We start from the raw sequence: 23065 nt of genomic DNA on the forward strand, positions 1-23065 counted from the left end.
ACCATGTTGCCTGGGGCTGATGCAAGTTGGGAGTCCAAAACACCTGCGAGGCATCATGTTGGCCACCACTGCTGTAACATCTGGACCAGCAAACTATGGTTTGCCCTGAAAACCGGGATTGCGAATCAGTGTTTGTTTGCACAAAGTAGCTAATTAAGCAGAATAGCTGGGGGTTGGCGTGTAGAGGAAAATGGGTTATTCCCATAATGCCAAACCATGGGTTCTAGTTAATGTGTGCAGCGTCAAGTTATGTGCGAAGTGATCTCTGCTCTGTGTCTTGTTATTTGTCTGCTTATATGCCACTTCCTTTAAACAAATCATGGAAGCCGGCACACAATTAAAAAAGCAAAACAAAACCAGCAGTCAATTTATTCATTTACTAATCAGATTTCTAGACATATTCCTTTTAGTTATCTCATGTATGAAGAAGTTGGCTTTAAAGCTCTATGAAGTAGCAAATTAAGGGGTGATTTGTCTGTCGGAAATGCGAAATAATTTGTATAAAACTTTTTTGAGATTTTGAAATTGTTCTTAAGATTTAAAAGTTGGAACCGAAAAATCAGAATCTTTGAATATGAATAAGTCAATACGTTTCACTCTTCCAAATAACTATCCTTCCAATATGCTTATTTTTGATGAGGATGTTGGTGGTGGTGATTCTTAATCTTTCAAGCCTTCTTTTGTTTTGTTTTGGCTGTTGTAAGCCCCATGGGGCTTAATAACATTATTTCCTCTCTGTCATTATTTTCTAACTTTATATCCCTCATTTCCATGGGTCATGCTTAAGGGAACTTATGATTTAAAACTGGGATGGTCCTCTCCATTTTGTCAGACTTGGCTCCCATTTTCCCTCCGTTCCACGCTGGCTTATGGGGGGGGCACAGATGATCCACCCCTTACTCAAAAGGAAGTGGAACAACACGTACATTTACTGCCTGTTGTGCTGCTATGGAAACTATTATCGCAGAATTTGTGTGAATGCTTGAAGCTCCTTCTGCTGAGTCAAACCATCAGCCCATTCATTTCAGCAGCTCTCCAACATCTTAGGCATGTGGCGAGAGCCGCTGTCATGTTAGCAGATACGATGGGGCTTCCCCTTTATCTTCTTTCTCCCCTGCAGCATCCCAAGCCCTCCAATCTCCTCCAGGCAGTCCTCCAGTCCTCAGGAGCAGAATTTGGGAGGGCACATGGGGCTGCAGAGGGGAGGAGAGGGAGGGGAAGTCCCAAGTTGTGCAACTGGATTTCCACTGTGTTTGTGGGATTCCACAATTGGGTATCATCCAACAGTATTCTTAGCTAGGGTATCTGAGATTCTTTCACAGGAGGTGCTGGGAACTGAACACGAGACATTCTGCATGCAGAGCGTATGCTCCGCTGCTGCGTTCTGGCCTCTCGGCAGCTGCAGTGGCTGTGAATCTCCCTTCCCTTTGCTCGCTGTCGTTCTGAATATAAAATACAATCTGCTGTCTCTTTTGGTCAGCGTCAGTAACTGAAAACCAGACGAAGCACGAGGCTTACAGTTTGGTGTCTGAAAATTACGACCCACTGGGAAGCCTGCAATCTGTGATGCTATCGGTAGCATTGCATTCTGTTATTGTGTGTCATCCCAGTGCCTCCTTCTCAACTACTTTGACTGACAGTAACGAAAAACTCCAGACACGCACATTATCATTAAGAGGAAGCTTTCTAACAGCATGGCACTTGACAAGATTGATGTTCATTCTGTTTCCCTTGCAAGTCAGACCATCAAATGGCAGCTTTAACAGACCAAAGTAAGAGAAGGGTGGTTTGGGGAGCGTTGTGGGGTCCCCTCCCCCCTTTTTAAATCACCCAGGAGGGAAACAACAATATCAAGGAGACAAAACAGTCTCACTGAGAACAGTTGGCCATTGCATTTTGTGAAGACTCTAATGCAATGACTGTTAACTCAACAAATGAAGGTCGTTGGGTACCATTGTTTTGATTCCCAAGACGACAAGATGATAGATAACCTTTTGTAAAATAAGTTCTGATTGGGCATACAATGTTCTTGAAACTTGTCCTTCTCCAGCTTAAAAAGAGTATTTTTAAAAAAGAAAAACAGTGCCAGAACTGATCCAATTATGGGATGTTGTTTTTTGCTTAGGCCTTCAAATTCAAACTGTCAGATGTACCAGATACTGGTTGAAACCCTTCATTTTTAAAAAAAAATATATAACTTTTTTATTCATTTAGCTCATTCCATTCATGAATCACTTCTTTAACAACAAAAGCATCAGCCATAAAGATACACACACACACACATACACACACACTCATATATAGAAGCCTACCCTGATGCTTAGAAAGTTGAGGTAATTTTAATCTGTTTTTGTATTTTAATTTGTGTATGTTTTAAAATTATGTTTGCGATTTTTTCTGTTTTATCTTTTCGTAAACTGCTTTGAGGTGTTGTTGTTGCTGTTGTTTACAATCAAGCGGTGTCTAAATTTTATGGGGGAAACAAACAGATTTAAAATCCAATACCGATACTGTACAGAGTGGGCTAACAGACTCCACTTTAAAAGTTTGTTGGAAAAGGAAAGACTTCAATAGGTGCTGTTGAGGTCATAGAGAACATGCCTGTCTTATATGTACTGTGGTACCCCAGGTTACATAGGCTTCAGGTTACATACGCTTCAGGATAAGAACAGAAATTGTGCTCTGGCGCCACAGCGGCAGTGGGAGGTCCCATTAGCTAAAGTGGTGCTTCAGGTTAAGAACAGTTTCAGGTTAAGATATACTTCAGGTATCAAAGTGGTGTGTCTTCTGCATATGGCGGAAACACACCTCTCTGGGGAGGGAATTCCACAACCTAGGAGCTGCCACAGGGAATGTCTGCTCCTGGGCCAGCCCCCCCCCCATCCCCAAATCCTCTGGAGGAATTACCAAGAAGGCCCCTGTTCGTCAGTCTTAAAATTCGAGAGGGTCTGTAGGGAAGGAGTTGGTCTTTCAGATATCTGGGTGAGGTGGAAGACCCCTCAAGACCAGAGGAGGGCATGTCCAGACACAGTTGAGGCCAGACATCTTTGTGTGTGTGTCACTGAACTAGGGCCTGTTGGTTTCAAGTGTAGAAGAGGACATAGTCCTGTTGATGAAGATTCAGCTGCTGGTCCTTTACATGGGGTGGAACGTTGTGTGGGTGCCATCTTGTCCTTTGTATAAGGCAGCAGAATGACTCAGCCCAGCTCTTTTTAAGCACTGCTGGTGGCAGGGTGCCTAGATTTTGACATCCCTCATCAAAGTACTTAAAATGGGAAGGGATTAGGGAACATCAGTACTGGGTGACCCCACACCTTTAAATAATTGTTTGCAACACTGGATTTAAGAGTAATCTCTGCTAATGAAAAGTAGGAAGAATAATAACAGTAGCTCTTCTTTATTTGTGAACAAACTGTCGAAGCGCACACAATTATTTTCTCTTTTTTATTCCTTAAAAAAGGGTTTAAGTGGAATTACGCTGTCTTCTCTTGACGTGTTATTCGTCCTAGTCCCGTTAATGAGCAATTTGGGTTTTTCTTTTCCTCTGTAATCTTTTTAAACTTGGTAATGAAGCCTGCCTCAATGGGTAAGTGTTTATAAGCATCCGAGGAACATGCAAGGAGGATTTTACAGGGGTAATTAAAATGCTTTATCCTTCTTATGGCTGTTGTAATATCTTATTAGATTTGGTTGAAAAGTGAAGCATATTGTTCATGAAATGTGCACAGTGGCGGTATTAATGATGTGACCCTGTGGGGTTGCAAAGACCTGATTTAGCTGGTCTCAAATTGCATTTGCAGTTTCCGAAATGAACCAAACCAGCCGAGCTGTTTAGAATTACCGCTAATGGGGCTATATTGCAATGAAGAAAAGGGATTCCCCCCCCCCCTGAACAAAAAGAGACATTTGCCTGAAAACTTTGAGAGCTGGAGCATGGCATTCAGCGAGGACATGGGTAGCTACCTTGCACCAAGTCAGGCTATTGGTCTTTGTGGGTCAGTGTTGTCAACACTGACTGGCAACGAGACTCCAGGATTTTAGACAAGGGAGGTTTTCCTATTGCCACCTGGAGATGCTAAGAATTGAACTTGTAACATTTTGCATACAAGGCAGATTCTCTACCGGTGAACTACAGTGCTTTCCCCACATCTTCTCAGCATTCCAGCTGTGGCGACTCATGCTGGGCACTTGCCTCTGACACAGCTGTATCCCTCAAGGGCAGTTGTGATGCTCCACCCCATGGAATGCAACGAGCCTTTTTACCCCATGTGGCTATACCCTCTTGTGGCTATAACTAGGATGGGTGTCAGGAATGAGCCAGCTCCAAGCGAAGGTTTGCAGCCAACTGCAGAAAGCAGCCAGGAACAGGCTTAGATGTTAGTCAGGCAGGGGAGAGCCAGCAGCTGTAGACTTCGGTTCTTCCTGATGTTGACGGAGAAGCTGATAAGGCAGTAGCTGAGAGCAGGCTAGAACACAGCCAAAGCTCACAGGAAGCACAGATAGGTGCGAATAGAGAAACAATGTAATTCAAGAACATATAAGAAATAAGGATTTTTTTTTTAAAAAAAAATACAATTTAATGAAAATTAACATTAATGTAATGGACTGGCTGGAAGCAGAGGAGTTGAGGGAGGCACCAGCTGGGGAACTGTCAAGGAAACCCCATGGGGAAGAAAGCTCACAGCCAGGGGAGTGGTGTGGTGGGAAGACAATGAGTGATCAGAGGGAGAAGCAGCAGCAGCAGACTGGGAGGAGGTGGTATGCTCAGTGAGTACACAATGCTGAGTGTCTGTTGGGGAAAACTCTCTGAGAAAGATGGGTGGGGATGGAATGGGGCATCTTTTAATAGGGAATAACTGTCTGCCTGCTTGGAGCCCTGAACAGGAGCACTCCATACTGCACAGGACCCTACTTAAAATTTGTTTGCAGTGCTAAATATTCTGTGGGTGGAACCAGGCAGAGGACCTTCTCGGTAGTGGCGCCCACCCTGTGGAACGCCCTCCCATCAAATGACATTTAGAAGACATCTGAAGGCAGCCCTGTTTAGGGACGTTTTTAATGTTTGATGTTTTATTGTGTTTTTACGGTAATATTCTGTTGGGAGCCGCCCAGAGTGGCTGGGGAGGTCCGGCCAGATGGGCAGGGTATAAGTAACAAATGATGATGATGATGATGATGATGATGATCATCATCATCATCCTCTTGCTGTACATCTCTACCTGGTTTGTAATAAAATCCTGCCTGCTCATCCTAGAAGGCTCATCCTGGGGTTAGTTGAGCATCTCTTTTTGCCTCTCTGACGAAAACGTGTTAGTCACATGTGTACCCTACCTTTCTCTCCAAGGAGTTCTGGACAGTGTGTGTGACATTATTCAGTTTTTATCCTTGTCAAGTCCCTGTAAGGTGTGTTTAGATGAGAGACTTGAGCAGTGACCAGAAGGGAGACAGCGAAGGAACCATAGGAAATGTAGGTTTGCAATGAAATTCGAACCCAAGATACACCAGGACGAGAGAGTTTGGCATTATCTTGGGCTTTCCCAGCTGAGCAGGAGCTCAGCCAGGCCTACGCTGGTGTAAGCCGGGCTCTGCCAGCTCACCTGGGGCCCAGCCAGTGGAACTTAAGCCAGTGTAAGTTCCCCAAAAGGGGTGAGATAGGGCTGGAACAGTGTAAGGAGAGACTTGTACCTCTTCCCAACCCTGGTCAGCTGTTTTTGTGATGTGGTTTTGGGGATTTTGTTGCTTTACTTCTGCCTTGAAACCAAATGGGGTGATCAATCGAGGAACGCAACTCCCCGCTGTGCTGTTCAGCTTCTCTATCAACGTGCCTGACAGCAGATATGCAAGGGCCTATGCAGTCTCTCACACAGCTCAAATGATTGTGTACCATTTTCTGACACTTCAAAATCATTTTGAGCCTCTTGCCTCAGATGGCTGGACTCTGAAGTGCATTTTCAGAAGGGGAAAGTGCAGGCTAATAATAATAATAATAATAATAATAATAATAATAATAAATTTATTATTTATATTATTTATATCCCGCCCATCTGGCTGAGTTTCCCCAGCCACTCTGGGCGGCTCCCAATCGAGTGTTAAAAACATTCCATGTTTAAGTTGATCAGGTCCAACATGGTTTCTTTAAACTAAAAATTTGAAGCAAGCTTGCAGTTTTAAACTATGCACACTTAAGAAAGGCAGTCTGTGGATGTTGTGGCCAATTTTAAAAACAAACCCCTTAAACATTTCTGAACCTTGAGTACATCTCTTATTTACTTCAAGCGAAACAAAGATCCCTAACATACAGGCACTCAGACTGGATTTTTTTTTTTTTTGTAATTAGGTATTATTGGTTTTCTCTCTGGCCCTTTTAAGCTCACTGAAATTACATAAGGAAAACAAAATGACAGAGACACAAGGAACAGACTCATATACACTTAACAGATAACACACATAACAGACAACATGTAACATATAAACATATATATTTCCATCCTTTAGTTGGTTATTGTAAGGAGTTAGCTCGCTTCCTGTGGTCAGGACAAGAAAGAGAGCCTTCCGTTTGCCTGTTGCAAACTCATGTCATGATGGATTCATAAGATGGTTCTCCCATGACAAATTTTACATATGGGATCCTCCATATGCTTTAGTCCAGGGTTAGACAACCTAAGGCCCGTGGGGTGGATGCGGCCCAATCACCTTCTAAATCTGGCCCACGGACAGTCCGGGAATCAGTGTGCTTTTACATGAGTAGAATGTGTCCTTTTATTTAAAATCCATCTCTGGGTTATTTGTGGGGTCTGCCTGGTGTTTTTACATGAGTAGAATGTGTGCTTTTATTTAAAATCCATCTCTGGGTTATTTGTGGGGCATAGGAATTTCATTCCCCCCCAAAAAAAAATGGTCAGACCCACTACATGGTCTGAGGGACAGAGGACCGGCCCACAGCTGAAAACGGTTGCTGACCCCTGCTTTAATCCGCGGATTCCAATGACCTCCGACACACTGCTAGCTCTTAAGATCTGGCATATTGGTGGGAAGAAAACTACTTAACGCAGAAGGTGTTGGTTGCAGTCAAACCCTCGAAACACCTGGATTCTTATTGTATGCACTGCTAGGCTTGTTTTTGTGGCCTTCCATCAAATTTTGTTGCCGCAATGGCCCCTCCTCCTTCCAGTTCTTTCGAACTGGAAAAATATCATTGCAGCACCAGATGCAACTCAAAAGCTTTAATGGAGCATAAGGAAACTGGAAAGGTCATGTTTTTGTAGCCTCAGAACAGAGGACAATGCACTACTGGATGGCCTTTGAAAACCAAAAAAGTTAATGAACACAGTTCATGCTAATAAAATTGTATTGTTTCCATCCAAGAGTGTATATTTGATAAATCTGAAGCATTTCTATTTTGTTGATTGTCTGGTTTCTAACGTTCTGACACTTAATAGCATATAGCATTATAATGCATGCATGCACACAAACAAACAAACATACAAGGACTGAGTGCTGGAACCGTACCTGGTAACAGAGATACTTTTACCTTTTTGACTCTGTTCTGTTTGTTCTCTTTGTCTCTTTGTCTCTTTCTCTTGTTTTCTCTAGTTTTCCAATACTATTTTGTATTGGAAACATTTTTTAAAAGCTTTGGGGTGGGTAGGTGCAGGGGATAAAGAAGTCCTTTACCTTGGACTGAGGAAGACACAAACAGGAGGGGGACACTCGGAGGAGGGAAGCCCCTGTTGTATGAAAGGCAGGGTAGAAAGGGTCTCCCAGGGTGAGAGTCTGGGAGAAGAAGTAGGCTCCCAGGGTGACTCTACCTCTCTGTATGTGGATAAATGACAGGATAGATTTGATATAAACATGGTAAAGGGCCTCACATGTATTCTCTCTCTCTCTTTCTCTAGCTTTCCCCCAATTTGTTTGTTTTTTAATATTCTTGTTCTGTAGACTAGTTTGATTCTTATTGTATTTTATCTCAAAAATTGTCAATTTTTTTAAAATAAAGCATACAAACAGGCAGTTGAATGCAGCCAAAAGTTGCTCAAAGAAAGTGAAACTATAAATTTGTTGTTTAGTCGTTTAGTCGTGTCTGACTCTTCGGGACCCCATGGACCAGAGCACGCCAGGCACTCCTGTCTTCCACTGCCTCCCGCAGTTTAGTCAAACTCATGTTAGTAGCTTCGAGAACACTGTCCAACCATCTCATCTGCTGTCGTCTCCTTCTCCTTGGGCCCTCAATCTTTCCCTCAGTCTTTTCCATGGAGTCTTCTCTTCTCTTCTCTTCTCTTCTCTTCTCTTCTCTTCTCTTCTCTTCTCATGAGGTGGCCAAAGTATTGGAGCCTCAGCTTCAGGATCTGTCCTTCCAGTGAGCAGCACTCAGGGCTGATTTCCTTAAGAATGGATAGGTTTGTTCTTCTTGCAGTCAATGGGATTTTAGAAACTATAAATACAAGACATTTTAAAAAAATGTTCCTGAATAAAGGTTTTTAGCAGCCTTTTCAAAGTTAGTTATCTTACCCAAGAAAATGAGTTTTGCAAAGCCAGGGCTAGCATGGAGGGCACCATACAGGGAGGGCTTCCAAGGATCCTTCTTGTTGGGTAGGGACACAGTGCCTGTGTTCAAACATAGCAGCAAGCCATGGTTTGTTCTAACAATGGGTTCTTCAACAAACCACAGACATCTCACAGATGAGCAAACGGTCCACTGTTTGTTGGGAAATGCACACTTTCCCACTTCCTTCATAACCTCAAGCACAATTTAGATCTTTTCCAGTTTCCATCTTTTCCCTTAAATAAATGTTTATTTATTATTTGCAAATGCCAGTCTTACCTGGAACTCCCAATGGCCTTCCTTTCAGGTTTGCAGCTGCTTAGCTTCAACACTGCTGCAGCAACACGTTTTCCAAAACGATTCACTAGACTGCAAGTTAGAAGTGACCTGGGTTTGTAAACTCTGACTAATGGAGAATCTGGTTACATAATGCTAAACTATGGTTAAGGAGAGTAGAGGGTAATCCATGTGGGAGGAAGGATTGGGAGAGAGGTGCCGTTCCCAGAGTTGGTTCCTTATTTGCAAACTACAGTTTGTAGGGAACCAACATTGTACCAAATCTGTTTGTCTGATATGTAGCATATTCATTCTGTCTGTCTGTCTGTCTGTCTGTCTGTCTGTCTCTCTCTCTCTCTCTCTCGTGTGTGTGTGTGTCATGCACTTATCCCCCCAAAAAACCATTTCACCAGCGCAATTGCATGATATTCAGTGAATGATTAGTCAATATTTAAAAAGCACTTACTTTTAATTGAGTGGTAGTCATAAAATAAGGACACAAATGCAGGCTTTCAGAAACATAGTCCTCACAATTGAATTCCCCCAATTGTTTATTGTTTTATTAAAGAGGATAAAGATATAACCCAAACTTAACTAAACGCAACTCCAAAAAATTGGGGTGAGGGCCCCTAAACAACTAAGTGGAATTAGACAAAAATATATACAACTCAAATGAAAACCCTCATAACAAAAACCCTAACGAGATGCCGGCTCTTCCTCGTTTCTTCCTTGTTTCTTCCTTTTTTGGAGTTGCGTTTAGTTAAGTTTGGGTTATATCTTTACTACATCTCCATCTCGTTTCAGGGATTGTCGCGGCTGAGTATTTTATACTTTTTCCCTTGGTTATTATATCCTGTGACTGTCTTTCTGTTTTTTCGCTATTATTAAAGAGGATGCCATAAAGACACACATACTTTTATATACTTTATATCGTTCCCAAATCATAACATACGAACTTCACAGAGCTACAGTTCCCAGAGTCGTTCAACATTGAACCCCTCTTCACAGGGAACTTAGGGAATGGTAGTTCTGTGAAGGGAATAGGGGCCTCCTGACAACTCTCAGCACCGTCAACAAACTATAGCTCCCTTTGAGGGAAGCTATGGCAGTTGTATGAATGAGGCCTCAGGCCTGCTCAGGCCCACCCCCACATCACCCTCAGTTCGGCTTATTTGAGGGTTTTCCCTCGTCCCTGCTTTTGCAGCTGGGAAGCTAGCTGAACTGGGAGGGGGGAGCTAATCCAGCCTCCATCCAGTGGCAGTTTGGATCCAAGCAATATTCCATTTCACTTCTAACAGCATGCCTTTAAACTAGATTTTTCTTGTCGTGTGGTGTTTACAGCTGAGCCAGATGAAATGGAGAGGTGAGGGTAGGAACCAAATAAGGAATCGAAAGTAGAATAAAGTAGAATAAAGTCTCGTTGTCTTACTTTGGATTAAATAGATGTCCTTCTCTCCCTCTTTCTCTATCTCTCTCTTGCAGCAATCAAGCTCTGGGGATCTGAGGACTCTGAGGAAAGGGTTATCCCCGTACCATTCCGAGTCGCAGCTGTCGTCACTGCCGCAGTATCAGGACGCCATGCAGAATGTAAGATGCACACATTGCTATCTACCTGGTGTAATTACGCTGATGGCAATCGTAAATTAGGGGAGAGAGGGAGACGGGAGCCTGACCCATGAATGCAAACATCTGGCAGGCTGGCTGAATTGATTCCAGCATTCTGCAAACGCTGGAAAGCAGGAATCAAAATCAAGTGTTTGATTCTGGCATGTGTACACTCTGTGTCCTCTTGTTCTGTTTTCATGGGAGTCATGAGAAACCAGTGCTGGCTATGAATAAGAACATAAGACAAGCCCTACTGGATCAGGCCAGTGACCCACCTTGTCCATCATCCTGTTCTCACAGTGGCCAACCAAATGCCTGTGGGGAAACCTGCAAGCAGGATGGGAGCTCAAGATCACTTCACTCACTTGCCGTACTGCCTCTGACACTCACATGATAGAAATGTTTAAAATTATGCATTTGTGGGCAGAGAAAAGTTATTTTCTCCCTCTCTCATAACACTAGAACTCACAAACATCCAACGAAGCTGAAAGCCGAGGCTCTTAACAATTTTTCTGCCTCTTGTCGCAATTGTAATGCGCCACGCACAATCTTTAATTGTGTTTCTAACCGCTTCTCTTATTCCTTATATATTGCATTTTATTGCATTGCGTGGAATTCAGATTGTAATACGATAGAAAGCAATGTAAGGAATAAAAGAAGCCATAAAAATACAATAAAAAATTGGTATGAATATTTAATGCCGCCGCCCGTCTTCTCAACTGCAGATCCACAGGCACGCTGCAGACCGCTGAAATGGAGCTCACGCACCGCGGTTTGGGAACCCCTGGACTGTAAATCAGCTTAATAATAGCTAGGTAAATAAATCAGTCACAAAAACCAGCAGCGCTACCCTGCAGAGCTGTAATTAATTTAAGAGAAACAAGTGTTGTTGCGGCACGTGGTGCATTAAGTGTAATGTGTAGCTTGACCCTCAGCTGACAACCAGTGACACCTGGTGTGTTTGTGTGTGCACGCACATTTATTTCATGCTTAAGATAAAAAGGCTGACCCTGTGTAAAAGAAAAATGCCATTTCCCGTAATTTACGTAACTTTTGCTCGCGCCCTCGGTTCTTTTTGTTTGGACTGGCAATGCATGGTCAGTGAGCTTATTTGACTCAAGATTTTGCAGGGGTTTGGAATGGGCAACCCGTTTGTATGATTCCATGACTTCCTTTACTTCCTCCCAGGGAACCCTTTTCCAGAGCAAAACTTTTCCGTTGTTCTATCCTGGACCCCTCCCTTTTATTTCCCGTGACTCCCAAGAACTACTGGACACAATGTAATGGGTGGCCTAGACGAATACGCTTCAAAATGTTCCTCTCCCAAATATTTTCCAAGGACTTTTGGACCATTTCCACGAAGTTGCTGGTAAACGGGTAGATAACAAGTGCTAACTGTGAAACTTCCCAGGGGCTTCCCGTCAACCGAGCGGTTTCACATGATCTAAGAAATGATAAAAAGGCTAGAACACAAGTGCTGCTTATCTGTCACAGCAGGAATGTTTTGCAACTTAAGACCTTTTCAGTTTTAAGGAGTAAACTGGGGCTGATGGGGTTGGAGTCCAAAATGCCTGGAGGTCACCAGGTCAGGGAAGGCTGATCTAGCCAATCAGAATGCTGGGTTGCAGGTAACTCAGAGGTTTGGCTTATACATGATGTTGCCGTTACAGGGAAGAAGTATCTTCTTCTGAATCTCAAACTCCTCAGACATGCGTGAACTGTGCTTAGTCTATAAGTCCAGCTCCCTGAGCTTTCCCTCCCTCCCTTTCCTGAATGTTATGTTGAGTTTTTGTAACAGGTAAGATAGAAACCAATTAACATAACCCTCCCCCCTCCATACAAATAACAAAAATAACTATAATTACAATTGCCCTCTCTGTTTGCTCATTTTTACCTTGGCTCACGTAACGTTAAAAAAGCATATAGCCATAAAGTATATAGCATATAGCTGGACTCCAAGAGCTGTGATTCTGTGGGTGGGAGATAGAATCATAGAATTGTAGGGTTGGAAGGGACCCCAAGGGTCATCTAGTCCAACCCACTGCAATGCAGGAATCTCAGGAATCCATGACAGATGGCCATCCAACCTCTGCTTAAACACCTCCAAGGATCCTTCCACCACCTCCAGATAAAGTCTGTTCCACTGCCAAGTAGCTCTTACTGTGGGAAAGCTCTTCCTGATGTTTAGTCGGAGTCTCCTTTCTTGTAACTTGAAGCCATTGGTTCAAATCCTACCTCCAGAGCAGGAGAAAACAAGCTTGCTGCATCCACCATGTGACAGCCCTTGGAATATTTGAAGATGGCTATCATATCTCCTCTCAGTCTCCTCTTTTCCAGGCTAAACATACCCAGCTCCTTCAACCGTTCCTCATAAGTCTTTGTTTCCAGACCCTTTATCATCTTGGTCGCCCTCCTCTGCACATATTCCAGCTTGTCAACATCCTTCTTAAATTGTTGCAGCTCTACCTTGCTGGGCAAGCCACTTCTGGCATGGTGCCACCAAACTGTTCTGATAGCTAACCCAAAAAGGCGGCTGTATAGAAAGACAAAGATCCCCTGTTCTCGTACTGGTAGATCCTGATATTTGATAAACATTCAATTATGCATACCCAGCACTATTAAAATGGCACAAGCCAGACAAATCTTTACCATGTGATTCTGATGGTTGTGCAAATGGGCCCTGAGCATGGTTAATATCTACCCCAGCATTCTTCCTACTGAGGAAATGCTTGTTCCACTTGGCAAAGTGTTCTTCTCTGTTTGGAAGCTTGATGTCTTGATATTTGTCGGAAGCACAACAGCAAGATCTCTTACTGTGCAACTTAAGGGTTAATTCTGCTAGTGTTAAAGTCAACTAGCCAAGGAGGGTGGGTGGGTGGTGCTTAACAAACAGGCAGAGTGGCAGCATGCTCATTGAGCTAACACAAGCTCTGATTGGCTCTGCAGTGCTGAGGGAGATTTTCCTCTGTATGGTTGATTGAATTTCTTCCAGCTGTTTACAAAGTTTGAACTAAGAAACGGGGGGGGGGGGGGATTCTCTGCTGCTTTCTCTTCAAAGTATACTCTGTTTTTTGTTCCGTTAGTTCAGTTAAAGTGTTATCAGGTTCCTTTTTTCTCTTGACTCCCACCTGCATTATTCAAGTGTCTTTGCTAATGATACTAGCCCATAGCTCCAGCCTTACTCCTTAACAAGATAAAACCATATGACACTTCCTCACTCAAGTATATCTGAAGTTGCCTTTCGATGACAGGTGATATATAAGAAGAAAATAGGTAACCTAATAAAATAGTTGAGATGAGCCTCGACTCACAGTCTTGCAAGAGCTCATATCTCCTTTGTAGTCTTAGGGAGCTAACATGATATATAGGCCTCTGCTGGTGAACGTAATAAAGTCATTTTAAGGAAGCCATTCTCCAAATCATAAGAGATAATGAAACTCCTGGAGAGGGGAAATGATCAGTCTTTAAAAGGCTATGGGAGGGGACCATTTTTCTTGCAGAACTGAAAAACCAAATTGAAAGCATTACCATACAAATGAGCCTCTCACACCATCAGGAAAGTAGCAGGTGGGTGTCCAATCCCTGCAAACAGGATGCTGTAGGAAACAAAACTACTCATTACGCTGTGGATCTGCTCACAAGCCTCTTATTTATTTTTCTTTTCTTTTTTTGTAAGGAGATATGTTGGATCAAAAACTACTTCTGCAAATAAATAAATAAACAAACAATGGAACTTCCGTCTTTGAATTCTCCTGTTGCCAAGTCTCAGCAGTGCCATCCTAATAAATAACCAGGCATAAACAAATGGCCACTCAGTTGCTAAATAACCATCCTGCTCTTTCTTCATTCTGTTATATAGCAAGGGTGCGCAGATTTCAGGCTCGGTAGCTACCAACCAGAGCCGGGTCCAAAAGACATGCAGTAAGAATTAAAAGCGTTCTGAGCCCGGTTCCAGAACTGAAAGTGATCTTACAGTCCTGTAGGGCTAAGATAAGGTCCCCCATCTGCCTGAGATGTTGCTCAGCAGACACGCCCATGTGGAATATACTCCCTTTAGGACGGCCTTGTGTAGAATGCAACTTGGACAGCCTTAAGGCACCTGCGAGATAGCTCAGTCAGTAAAGCGTGAGATTCTTAATCTCAGGGTTGTGGGTTCGAGCCCCATGTTGGGCAAAAGTTTCCTGCATTGCAGGGGGTTGGACTAGAAGATAACTCTCCTGGTCACTTCCAACTCTACAATTCTGTGATTTTATAAGGCTGCCTTCTGTGGAATGCAACTTGGAAAGACAGTTGCTTCGGGCATTCGCTGCTGAATTGCTCCTGAGCAGCCCTACTGGTAAAAGATATCAAAATGTCCGCTATTCAATTTAGCTGTTTAATTTACTGTCGCTGCAAGAAGAAAGAGAGACAACGACGCCTCTCCCCACCCCCCCTCCCCACCCCTAGCACCCCTTGGGCTGTCCCTGCACAAAATATTATTTATTTTTGCATTTGTCTATACCGCCTGTTGGAGCATTCTGTGTTTTGCCATACCTGTGCTCACTTTCCCCAACTACCTTGGCTTTGAGGGGATCTTTGAATTAGATAATTTAGCTCACAGAGCTCAGCGGTGCCCAGTGGCAGCAGGTGACTAATGAATGGCAGTACAACTTTGCAAGGAAAGGGAGGAGACAATGGCAAAAGAGCACAGCCGAAGGGAAGGAGAGGCCGACCGCGCCATGAGGCTGCCGAACAAAGGATGAAATCTGAGGCAGCCCTTTTAACACATGGACAATACAAGAGGGGGAAATGGATTTGTGGGTAGAGACAGGAGCAGTATTCAGCCAAGAGGGATGCTTCTACACTTCTGATTGGGTATTAAAAAAAGCAACGGAGCAGAAACATTGCGGGCTGCTGAAGAAAGCGAAACCTTATGCTTTGGCTATTGTGCAATATTCAAAGAGGGCAGGGAATTGTGAACAGTGGAGGTTGTCATAAGATGGTCCTAAGAACATACGGTAATAAGAACCTGCTGCATCAGGATAGTGGCCCATCTAGTCCGGCATACTGTTCTCACTGTGGCCAGCTCTGGGCCATAGAAGCATAAAATTTTAAAGTTCGAAGGGACCCCAGTAAGCAGGAGCCAAACACAATAGCCCCCTCCCCTCCTACAACTTCCACAACTGGTATTCAGAGCAGTATTAGAAACTCAGAAGCAGTGGTGCCTCGGTTTTCGAACGTAATCCGTTCCGAAGCATGCATTTCCGGAAGCATTTACGTCCGGAAAACTCAATATGGAAGCCGTGTGGCACGTTTGGCTTCCAAAAAGCGTTCGAAAACCAAAGCAGTTACTTTCGGGTTTTCGGCATTAGAAAACCAAAACGTTCAACTTCTGAGATGTTCGAAAACCGAGGTAGGTAAAGGTAAAGGTATCCCTGACCGTTAGGTCCAGTCATGGAGGACTCTGGGGTTGCATGCTCAATGCTCATCTCGCTCTATAGGCCGGCTCATCTCGCTCTATAGGCCGAGGGAGCTGGCGTTTGTCCACAGACAGCTTTCGAGTCATGTGGCCAGCATGACTAAGCCGCTTCTGGCGAACCAGAGCAGTGCACGGAAACACCGTTTACCTTCCCGCTGGAGTGGTACCTATTTATCTACTTGCACTTTGATGTGCTTTCAAACTGCTACCGGTAGGTGGGCAGGAGCAGGGACCAAGAAACGGGAGCTCACCCCATCGCGGGGACTCGAACTGCTGACCTTCCGATCAGCAAGCCCAAGAGGTTCAGTGGTTTAGACCACAGCACCACCCGCATTATATACAGAGGTAGCACTGTATATAAACTGATCACCAAACGGCACCTTGAACCTAAGTTACGGTCACCACAATATGTTTAGGTCCCCCCCCCATGAACTTTATTATTGTTGTTGTTGTTACTATTATTCATTTCATTTCTATACTGCTTTATATTTTAAAGAAAAAGAATCTCAAACACATTAAAATATCCAGTAAAATAGATTTGAGCTTCAAGGAAAATATTTCAGTGCTTCTTCTAAGTGACATTTTCCTTTGCTTTCCCCACATGTATATATACCTACTTGATTTATATAGCTGCCCCACAGCAGAAGTACTCTAGGAAGCCAGTGTGGTGTAGTGGTTAGAGCAGGGGTAGACAACCTAAGGCCCATGGGCCGGATGCGGCCCAATCGCCTTCTCAATCCAGCCCACGGACGGTCCAGGAATCAGCGTGTTTTTACATGAGTAGAATGTGTACTTTTATTTAAAATGCATCTCTGGGTTATTTGTGGGGCATAGGAATGCGTTCATATTTTTTCCCAAAATATAGTCCGGCCCACCACATGGTCTGAGGGACAGTGGACCAGCCCACGGCTGAAAAAGGTTGCTGACCCTTGTGTTAGAGTGTTGGACCAGGACCTGAGAGATCAGGGTTCAAATCCTCACTCAGTCATGAAATTCACTGTGTGACCTTGGAGTCAGTCGCAGCCTCGTAACCTACCTCACAGGGTTGTTGTAAGGATTAACTGAGAGGAACTGGGTAAACTATTTACTCCTTGGAGTAAATGCAAAAAAAAGCTCTTCTGCTCGCCTTCTTGAGAAAGCTGGAGGGGCCAGCCAGATGGAGATGTCAGTCGCCAACCTGGCATCCAGAGATCTGCACGTGGTTGCAATTGCACCCGTGCCAGTCACAAAATGTGCCTGGAGACTTTCGATTCAGAGGTATACTGTCTCAGACAGCGGAGGTAAGATACAGCCCTCCTGGTTAAAAAACAACAACTGTGTGTGTTAGATCACATGTGGAGGAAATTTCCCTCTACAATTAAATTAAGACAGTGAGTCTTCACAACTGAGAAGTAGGACCTCTGTGTCCACTAGCTGGTGGTAAGCCCAGAACAACTATTTCAAAATTAACATCTGGGACCATCGCATATGCCTGTGCGTAGCAAGTCCTCTGCATATGTGCTTATTTCTGAATGTCCTTCTGGAAAACATCCATAAGGCCACATAACAATAAACAGTATGCATGCATTGCATGTCTCTGTGTTCAATGAGAATATGGACATTGGAAGCTGCCTTCTGCTGAGTCAGATAAATGGTCCATCTAACTCAGCATTGTCTACACTGACTGGCAGCAGGTCTCCAGAATTTCAGGCAGGAGTCTCTCTCCCAGACCTACCTGGAGATGCCAGGGATTGAACCTACGACTTTCTGCATGCAAGGCAGATGCTCCCCCACTGAGCTAAAGCCCTTCCCCCTGTTTCAAGGAGGGTTATTAATCAAAGGGGGCATGTAAGCCTTTTTTGTGGATTAAGTAGATTTCACCGAACGTTGCCAAGGCCCTGAAGATACGCTGTTGTGTCTGACAAGTTGGTGTCTGAGCTGTGCAGGCAGATGGAAGGGGGCTTGGCTTGGCTTGTGGTCAAGCCCCATGGTTAATTCATAGATTTGAATGTTTACATGGCCGGCTGCTCAGTATGTCTAATGAGAGGCAAATTAAATAACCGATGAAGGAGATTAGCATCTGCAATAAAGTCCATCTCAGCTGGAGGAAGAAAATTGTTTTTGTTTTTCCTTGCTAATACCATGCGTCAAAGGCCTTACCCGAGTTTCGAAGGACCCATACAGTTCCTCCCCTGACCTTTCCTCCCCTCGCTGCAAAAAAAATAAAATAAAATTGTGTTTCCCAGCTTGTGCCCTGTGGCAAGACATTCTGTTTTTTTTTGGCAGCAGGAAAATTCATCCCAGCTTGAACTAGGAAAGCACTGCTATTTAAATATACGAGAGAGAGGGGGGGGGGGGAGAGAGAGAAGCTGGGGTTGTGGGGGTTTATGTTTTAAATTTGTTGCCCGCAGTGCATCTGAATACTGGGCACCCAAAAATTAAATGTCACAACTGGTAAATGGATAGGCTGGGCAATCTGATGACCAACTGATATTTTGGTGCATCCTGTATACCCAGGGTCAGCAAACCTTTTCAGCAGGGGGCCAGTTCACTGTCCCTCAGACCTTGTGGGGGGCCGGACTATATTTTGAAGGGAAAAAATGAACGAATTCCTATGCCCCACAAATAAACCAGAGATGCATTTTAAATAAAAGCACACATTCTACTCATGTAAAAACACACTGATTCCCGAACTGTCCGCGGGCTGGATTTAGAAGGCGATTGGGCCAGATCTGCCCCCCCCCCGAGCCTTAGTTTGCCTACCCATGGTGTATAATGTAGGATTATAAGGCTGGATTTAAAAGCTAGACTTTGGCAAATAATAGTATGCATTATAATCACAGAATGTGAAAGTTGTAAAGGACCTCAGAGGCCATCTAACCCCACCCCAGTTCGCTGCAGGAAGCTTGCCTTCACATCATCCTGGGCTGATGGCTGTCCACCCTCTGCTTAAATGCCTCCCGGCAAGGGAGGGGACACAAGCTCCAGAGAGAGGCTGGGACACCATCTAGCAGCTCTTACCATTAGTGGTGCTGATGATGGCTCTCTGAAAAGTGGGCAAGAAAATGCAACATGATACGATTGATGTGGCCGTCCTTTGTGAAGTAGAAGAAAGGCTCGCTTCTTGCATTGGCGTGTGTGCCCCACTGCGGAAGATGGAATATGGACTGAGCCCGAGAATGCAGTGGTTTCCTGGGAATCTTGCTTTTCATTCCAAAAACACAGCAAGTGTTTCTAGACCTCATGATCGTAGAGAAAAAAACTCAGAAGAAATCTTACGTGCACTCAGAGTGAGGCTGGGTATGTCAAGACAGCAGATTTTTGCTCATGTACTTCCTTGTGCCACCAATGAGTGTCTGCCCTTTGGGTTCCTAATTAATCCCCCTAGGCCGGGGCAATATAACTACAATTATTGCTTTAAAAAAATAGTTTTTTTTTTAATAGTTCTCTGTTTTTCTAGAAAAAGAGGTGCTAGAACTCACCATGAATACCTCCCTTGCTCTTTTATAACCCAGAAAAAATATGTGTGAAGCAGTCCTTTGATACCCCCGTGTTTCTCACCCATTTGGATTTAATAAGTTTATTGCCTCAAGCTCACTCTGGGTATTGTGTGCTGTAGTGGTTAAGAATGTTGGCCTAGGAACTGGGAATAAAGGGTAAAGGGACCCCTGGCCATTAGGTCCAGTCGTGGCTGACTCTGGGGTTGCGGCGCTCATCTCGCTTTATTGGCCGAGGGAGCCGGCATACAGCTTCCGGATCATGTGGCCAGCATGACTAAGCTGCTAATGGCGAACCAGAGCAGCGCACGGAAACGCCGTTTACCTTCCCGCCAGAGCGGTCCCTATTTATCTACTTGCACTTTGACGTGCTTTCGAACTGCTAGGTGGGCAGGAGCTGGGACCGAGCAACGGGAGCTCACCCTGTTGCGGGGATTCGAACCGCCAACCTTCTGACCGGCAAGCCCTAGGCTCTGTGGTTTAACCCCCAGCACCACCCGCGTCCCAGGAGACCAGGGTGCAAATCCGCATTCGGCTTTGAAGCCCCCTGGGGCCAATCACTGCCTCTCAACCTAACCTACCTCAACGAGGGAGGGGGGGAACTATGCCTGCCGCCTTGAACTCCTTGGGGAAATAAGTGGGATATAAATGCAATGAATGAATGGATATTTGCATACATGCCGCAGTCTTCCTTTCCCCACTCTCACAGGAGACTGAAGAGCTTGTTTCCACTCAGCCTCCTTGAAACCTCAGCGTTTCTCAACCTTTCACAACCCATCTCTTTGGAGTGTCTTCCTGCTTTTTTTCCTTAGCGGAAGGGAGACAGCTGGGCCCGGGAGGGAGGGGGAAACGCTGCCTGCTGGGACGTTGAGCTGCAGCCATATGGGCCCCTTCATTAATCTTCCCTCGCACGCCACCCCCCAGCCACCCATATAAAGATGGTGTGCCCTAACTGTGCCAAAAGGGGCAGGTTTTTATTATAGACGCCCATTATTTCCATGGAATTACATGGGCAGCCTTATCCTGACCGAGGCCGTCAACCTTCCTCTACATTTCCAGATTGCCGCTGCTGACACCCCACCCTCTGCCCAGGCACCCACCTGCACATTTTCATCTCTCACACCCCCTTGGGGGGGGTGTTTCTGAGGAAGAAGGATATTTCTCTCTATGCGTGGCGACTTTTGTGTATCTGTTGCCATTCACAGTTAAGTTCCTTCCCCAGTTGGGAAATCTTTTATTCCCCCCCCCCAAAAAAAAAATACAGTGAAAAACTCACACCCTTCCTGGAAAAGAAAAACCTGAGAGGGGAGGTGGGTAAGGATGAGAAGAAGCATGCTCCCCTCCTTTTCCTCCCCCCCACCTTTTAGCATGTTCTCGCCAAAATACTTCTCGCCAAGCAGCAATGACAGCCTGTTAGAACTGAATGGTGTGATTTCTCCTCACATTTCTGAATGAATCATCCTGCAATTTAAGCTAAAGAGATGTTTGGTTTGCAGCCGTGCCTCCCCCTCTTTCTACTGATGTGATGCGTGAGTCAGGCACGAATGTGAAAAGTTGGAATTATCCCCATAAATGCCCGCTTTTGGGGTTGTTCCCCCTTCCTCCACAGCCTAATCTAGTTCCTGGCTCATTTTTTTGAAGTATATTTACCTTTTAAGGACACAGGGCATTTTTTAAATAAGTTCATTCTTACTTATTTTCGGTCTTCGGCAGGGGGTCTTTAAAGCAGACCACATCTGTTTGGTTTCAACTTACGTTTAAATTGTAAGTTTTTTTTCACCCCAAAAATGACAGTGAAAATAAAAGCAGTGGAACTAAAATCCCAACACAGTCACAGCTGAACAGTGGGTGCCACCTTAGATTTGGTCAGAGGCCTTGCAGAATAAAAAAGGTATTGACTAGCCTCCAAACCAAGCTTGATAAGCCTCTAGTTTCAAAGACTTTCACAGAAGTGACCCTTTAAAAAGTAAAGGGACCCCTGACCATTAGGTCCAGTCGTGTCCAACTCTGGGGTTGTGGCGCTCATCTCGCGTTACTGGCCGAGGGAGCCGGCGTACAGTTTCCGGGTCATGTGGCTAGCATGACAAAGCCGCTTCTGGCAAACCAGAGCAGCGCACGGAAACGCCGTTTACCTTCCCGCCAGAGTGGTACCTATTTATCTACTTGCACTTTTGATGTGCTTTTGAACTGCTAAGTGGGCAGGAGCTGGGACCGAGCAACGGGAGCTCACCCCGTCGCGGGGATTCGAACCGCCGACCTTCTGATCAGCAAGCCCTAGGCTCTGTGGTTTAACCCACAGCGCCACCCGCGTCCCGAAGTGACCCTTTACCTCCCTCCAAATATCTGGTGTCCTTCTCTTCTTTGCCCTGTTGCTCAAGAATCCAGATTCTGCAAATCAAATCCTATATCCAGGAAATCATTATTATTTATTATATCTATATGCCACCTTTGCTCCAGGGAGCTCTCCCCTGTCTCATCTTATCCCCACAACGACCTTGTGAGGTAGGGAAGCTTCGTGGCTTCTTTTTCACATTGTTGTACCTCAAAAAGTTGTATTTCCATAGCTGGAAATGTTATAGTAGCTTGGGAAGGCAAACCTTGGAGGAGGTGGCACTGTAAATCAAAGTTAACAAAGATCCGAACACAAGTAGCATAATATGTGTAATTTGGACCTGTTTAATAAATGCTTTCTAGATATATTCATCATGCAAATGCCTTGTGCACTCATTGACAAGAACAGTGGAAACAAGGAGCAGGTTTTACTTCTTATTGTGTGTTTCTCTCTCTATTTTTCCTTATGCATCTATAAGGGGGTGGGAAGAGGCTAGGGACAGCCTTTGTTGTTGAACTCCAACTCCCAGCAGCCCCTGTCAATCATGGGTGACCAGTTGTCAGGGGTGATGGGTGTTGTAGTAGAGATACTAAGTCGTGGAAGACTGGAGTACAGATTCCTGCTTTTTTAGCACTAAGACTGAAAGCTCAAGAGAGGAGAATATCCCTGGGGAGATTAGGTCCCCTGAGTTTGTTTTGCATTTTGTTGTTGTTCAGTCGTTCAGTCATGTCCGACTCTTCGTGACCCCATGGACTAGAGCACACCAGGCATCCCTATCCTCCACTGCCTCCCGCAGTTTGGCCAAACTCATGCCAGTCGCTTCGAGAACACTGTCCAACCATCTCATCCTCTGTCGTCCCCTTCTCCTTGTGCCCTCCATCTTTTCCAACATCAGTGTCTTTTCCAGGGAGTCTTCTCTTCTCATGAGGTGGCCAAAGCATATAAAAGTTTTGCATTTTACTGAATGTTTAATTGTGGAGGCAAAGTGGTGTGAGCTGGTTGCCTGGAACCTAGTGGAAGTTGTGGGCTGCTTTTGGGTACCAAAATGTGGGTGGTGGTTGTAGTGCAGCAAGGTGAATAAACTGCCGTGTCCTCTTTGTTGTTGTTTAGTCGTTTAGTCATGTCCGACTCTTCGTGACCCCATGGACCAGAGCATGCCAGGCACGCCTATCCTTCACTGCCTCCCACAGTTTGGCCAAACTCATGTTAGTAGCTTCGAGAACACTGTCCAACCATCTCATCCTCTGTCATCCCCTTCTCCTTGTGCCCTCCATCTTTCCCAACATCAGGGTCATTTCCAGGGAGTCTTCTCTTCTCATGAGGTGGCCAAATTATTGGAGCCTCAACTTCAGGATCTGTCCTTCTAGTGAGCACTC

The 23065-nt window shown here is 44.8% G+C and overlaps 1 protein-coding gene across 3 annotated transcripts in view; it reads left to right on the forward strand.

Moving 5' to 3' along the window:
• The window catches only part of CCDC85C (coiled-coil domain containing 85C), a 158184-nt gene that overhangs the window by 121798 nt on the left and 13321 nt on the right, over positions 1–23065 (forward strand). For all 3 annotated transcript variants that reach the window (XM_033140121.1, XM_033140104.1, XM_033140112.1), the window contains one exon: positions 10301–10405. In XM_033140121.1, the coding sequence (XP_032996012.1) occupies positions 10301–10405 (105 nt within the window). The remainder of the gene's footprint in view (positions 1–10300; positions 10406–23065) is intronic.

The sequence above is a fragment of the Lacerta agilis genome, chromosome 1 (assembly GCF_009819535.1).
Source record: "Lacerta agilis isolate rLacAgi1 chromosome 1, rLacAgi1.pri, whole genome shotgun sequence".
Classification (NCBI taxonomy): Eukaryota; Metazoa; Chordata; class Lepidosauria; order Squamata; family Lacertidae; genus Lacerta; species Lacerta agilis.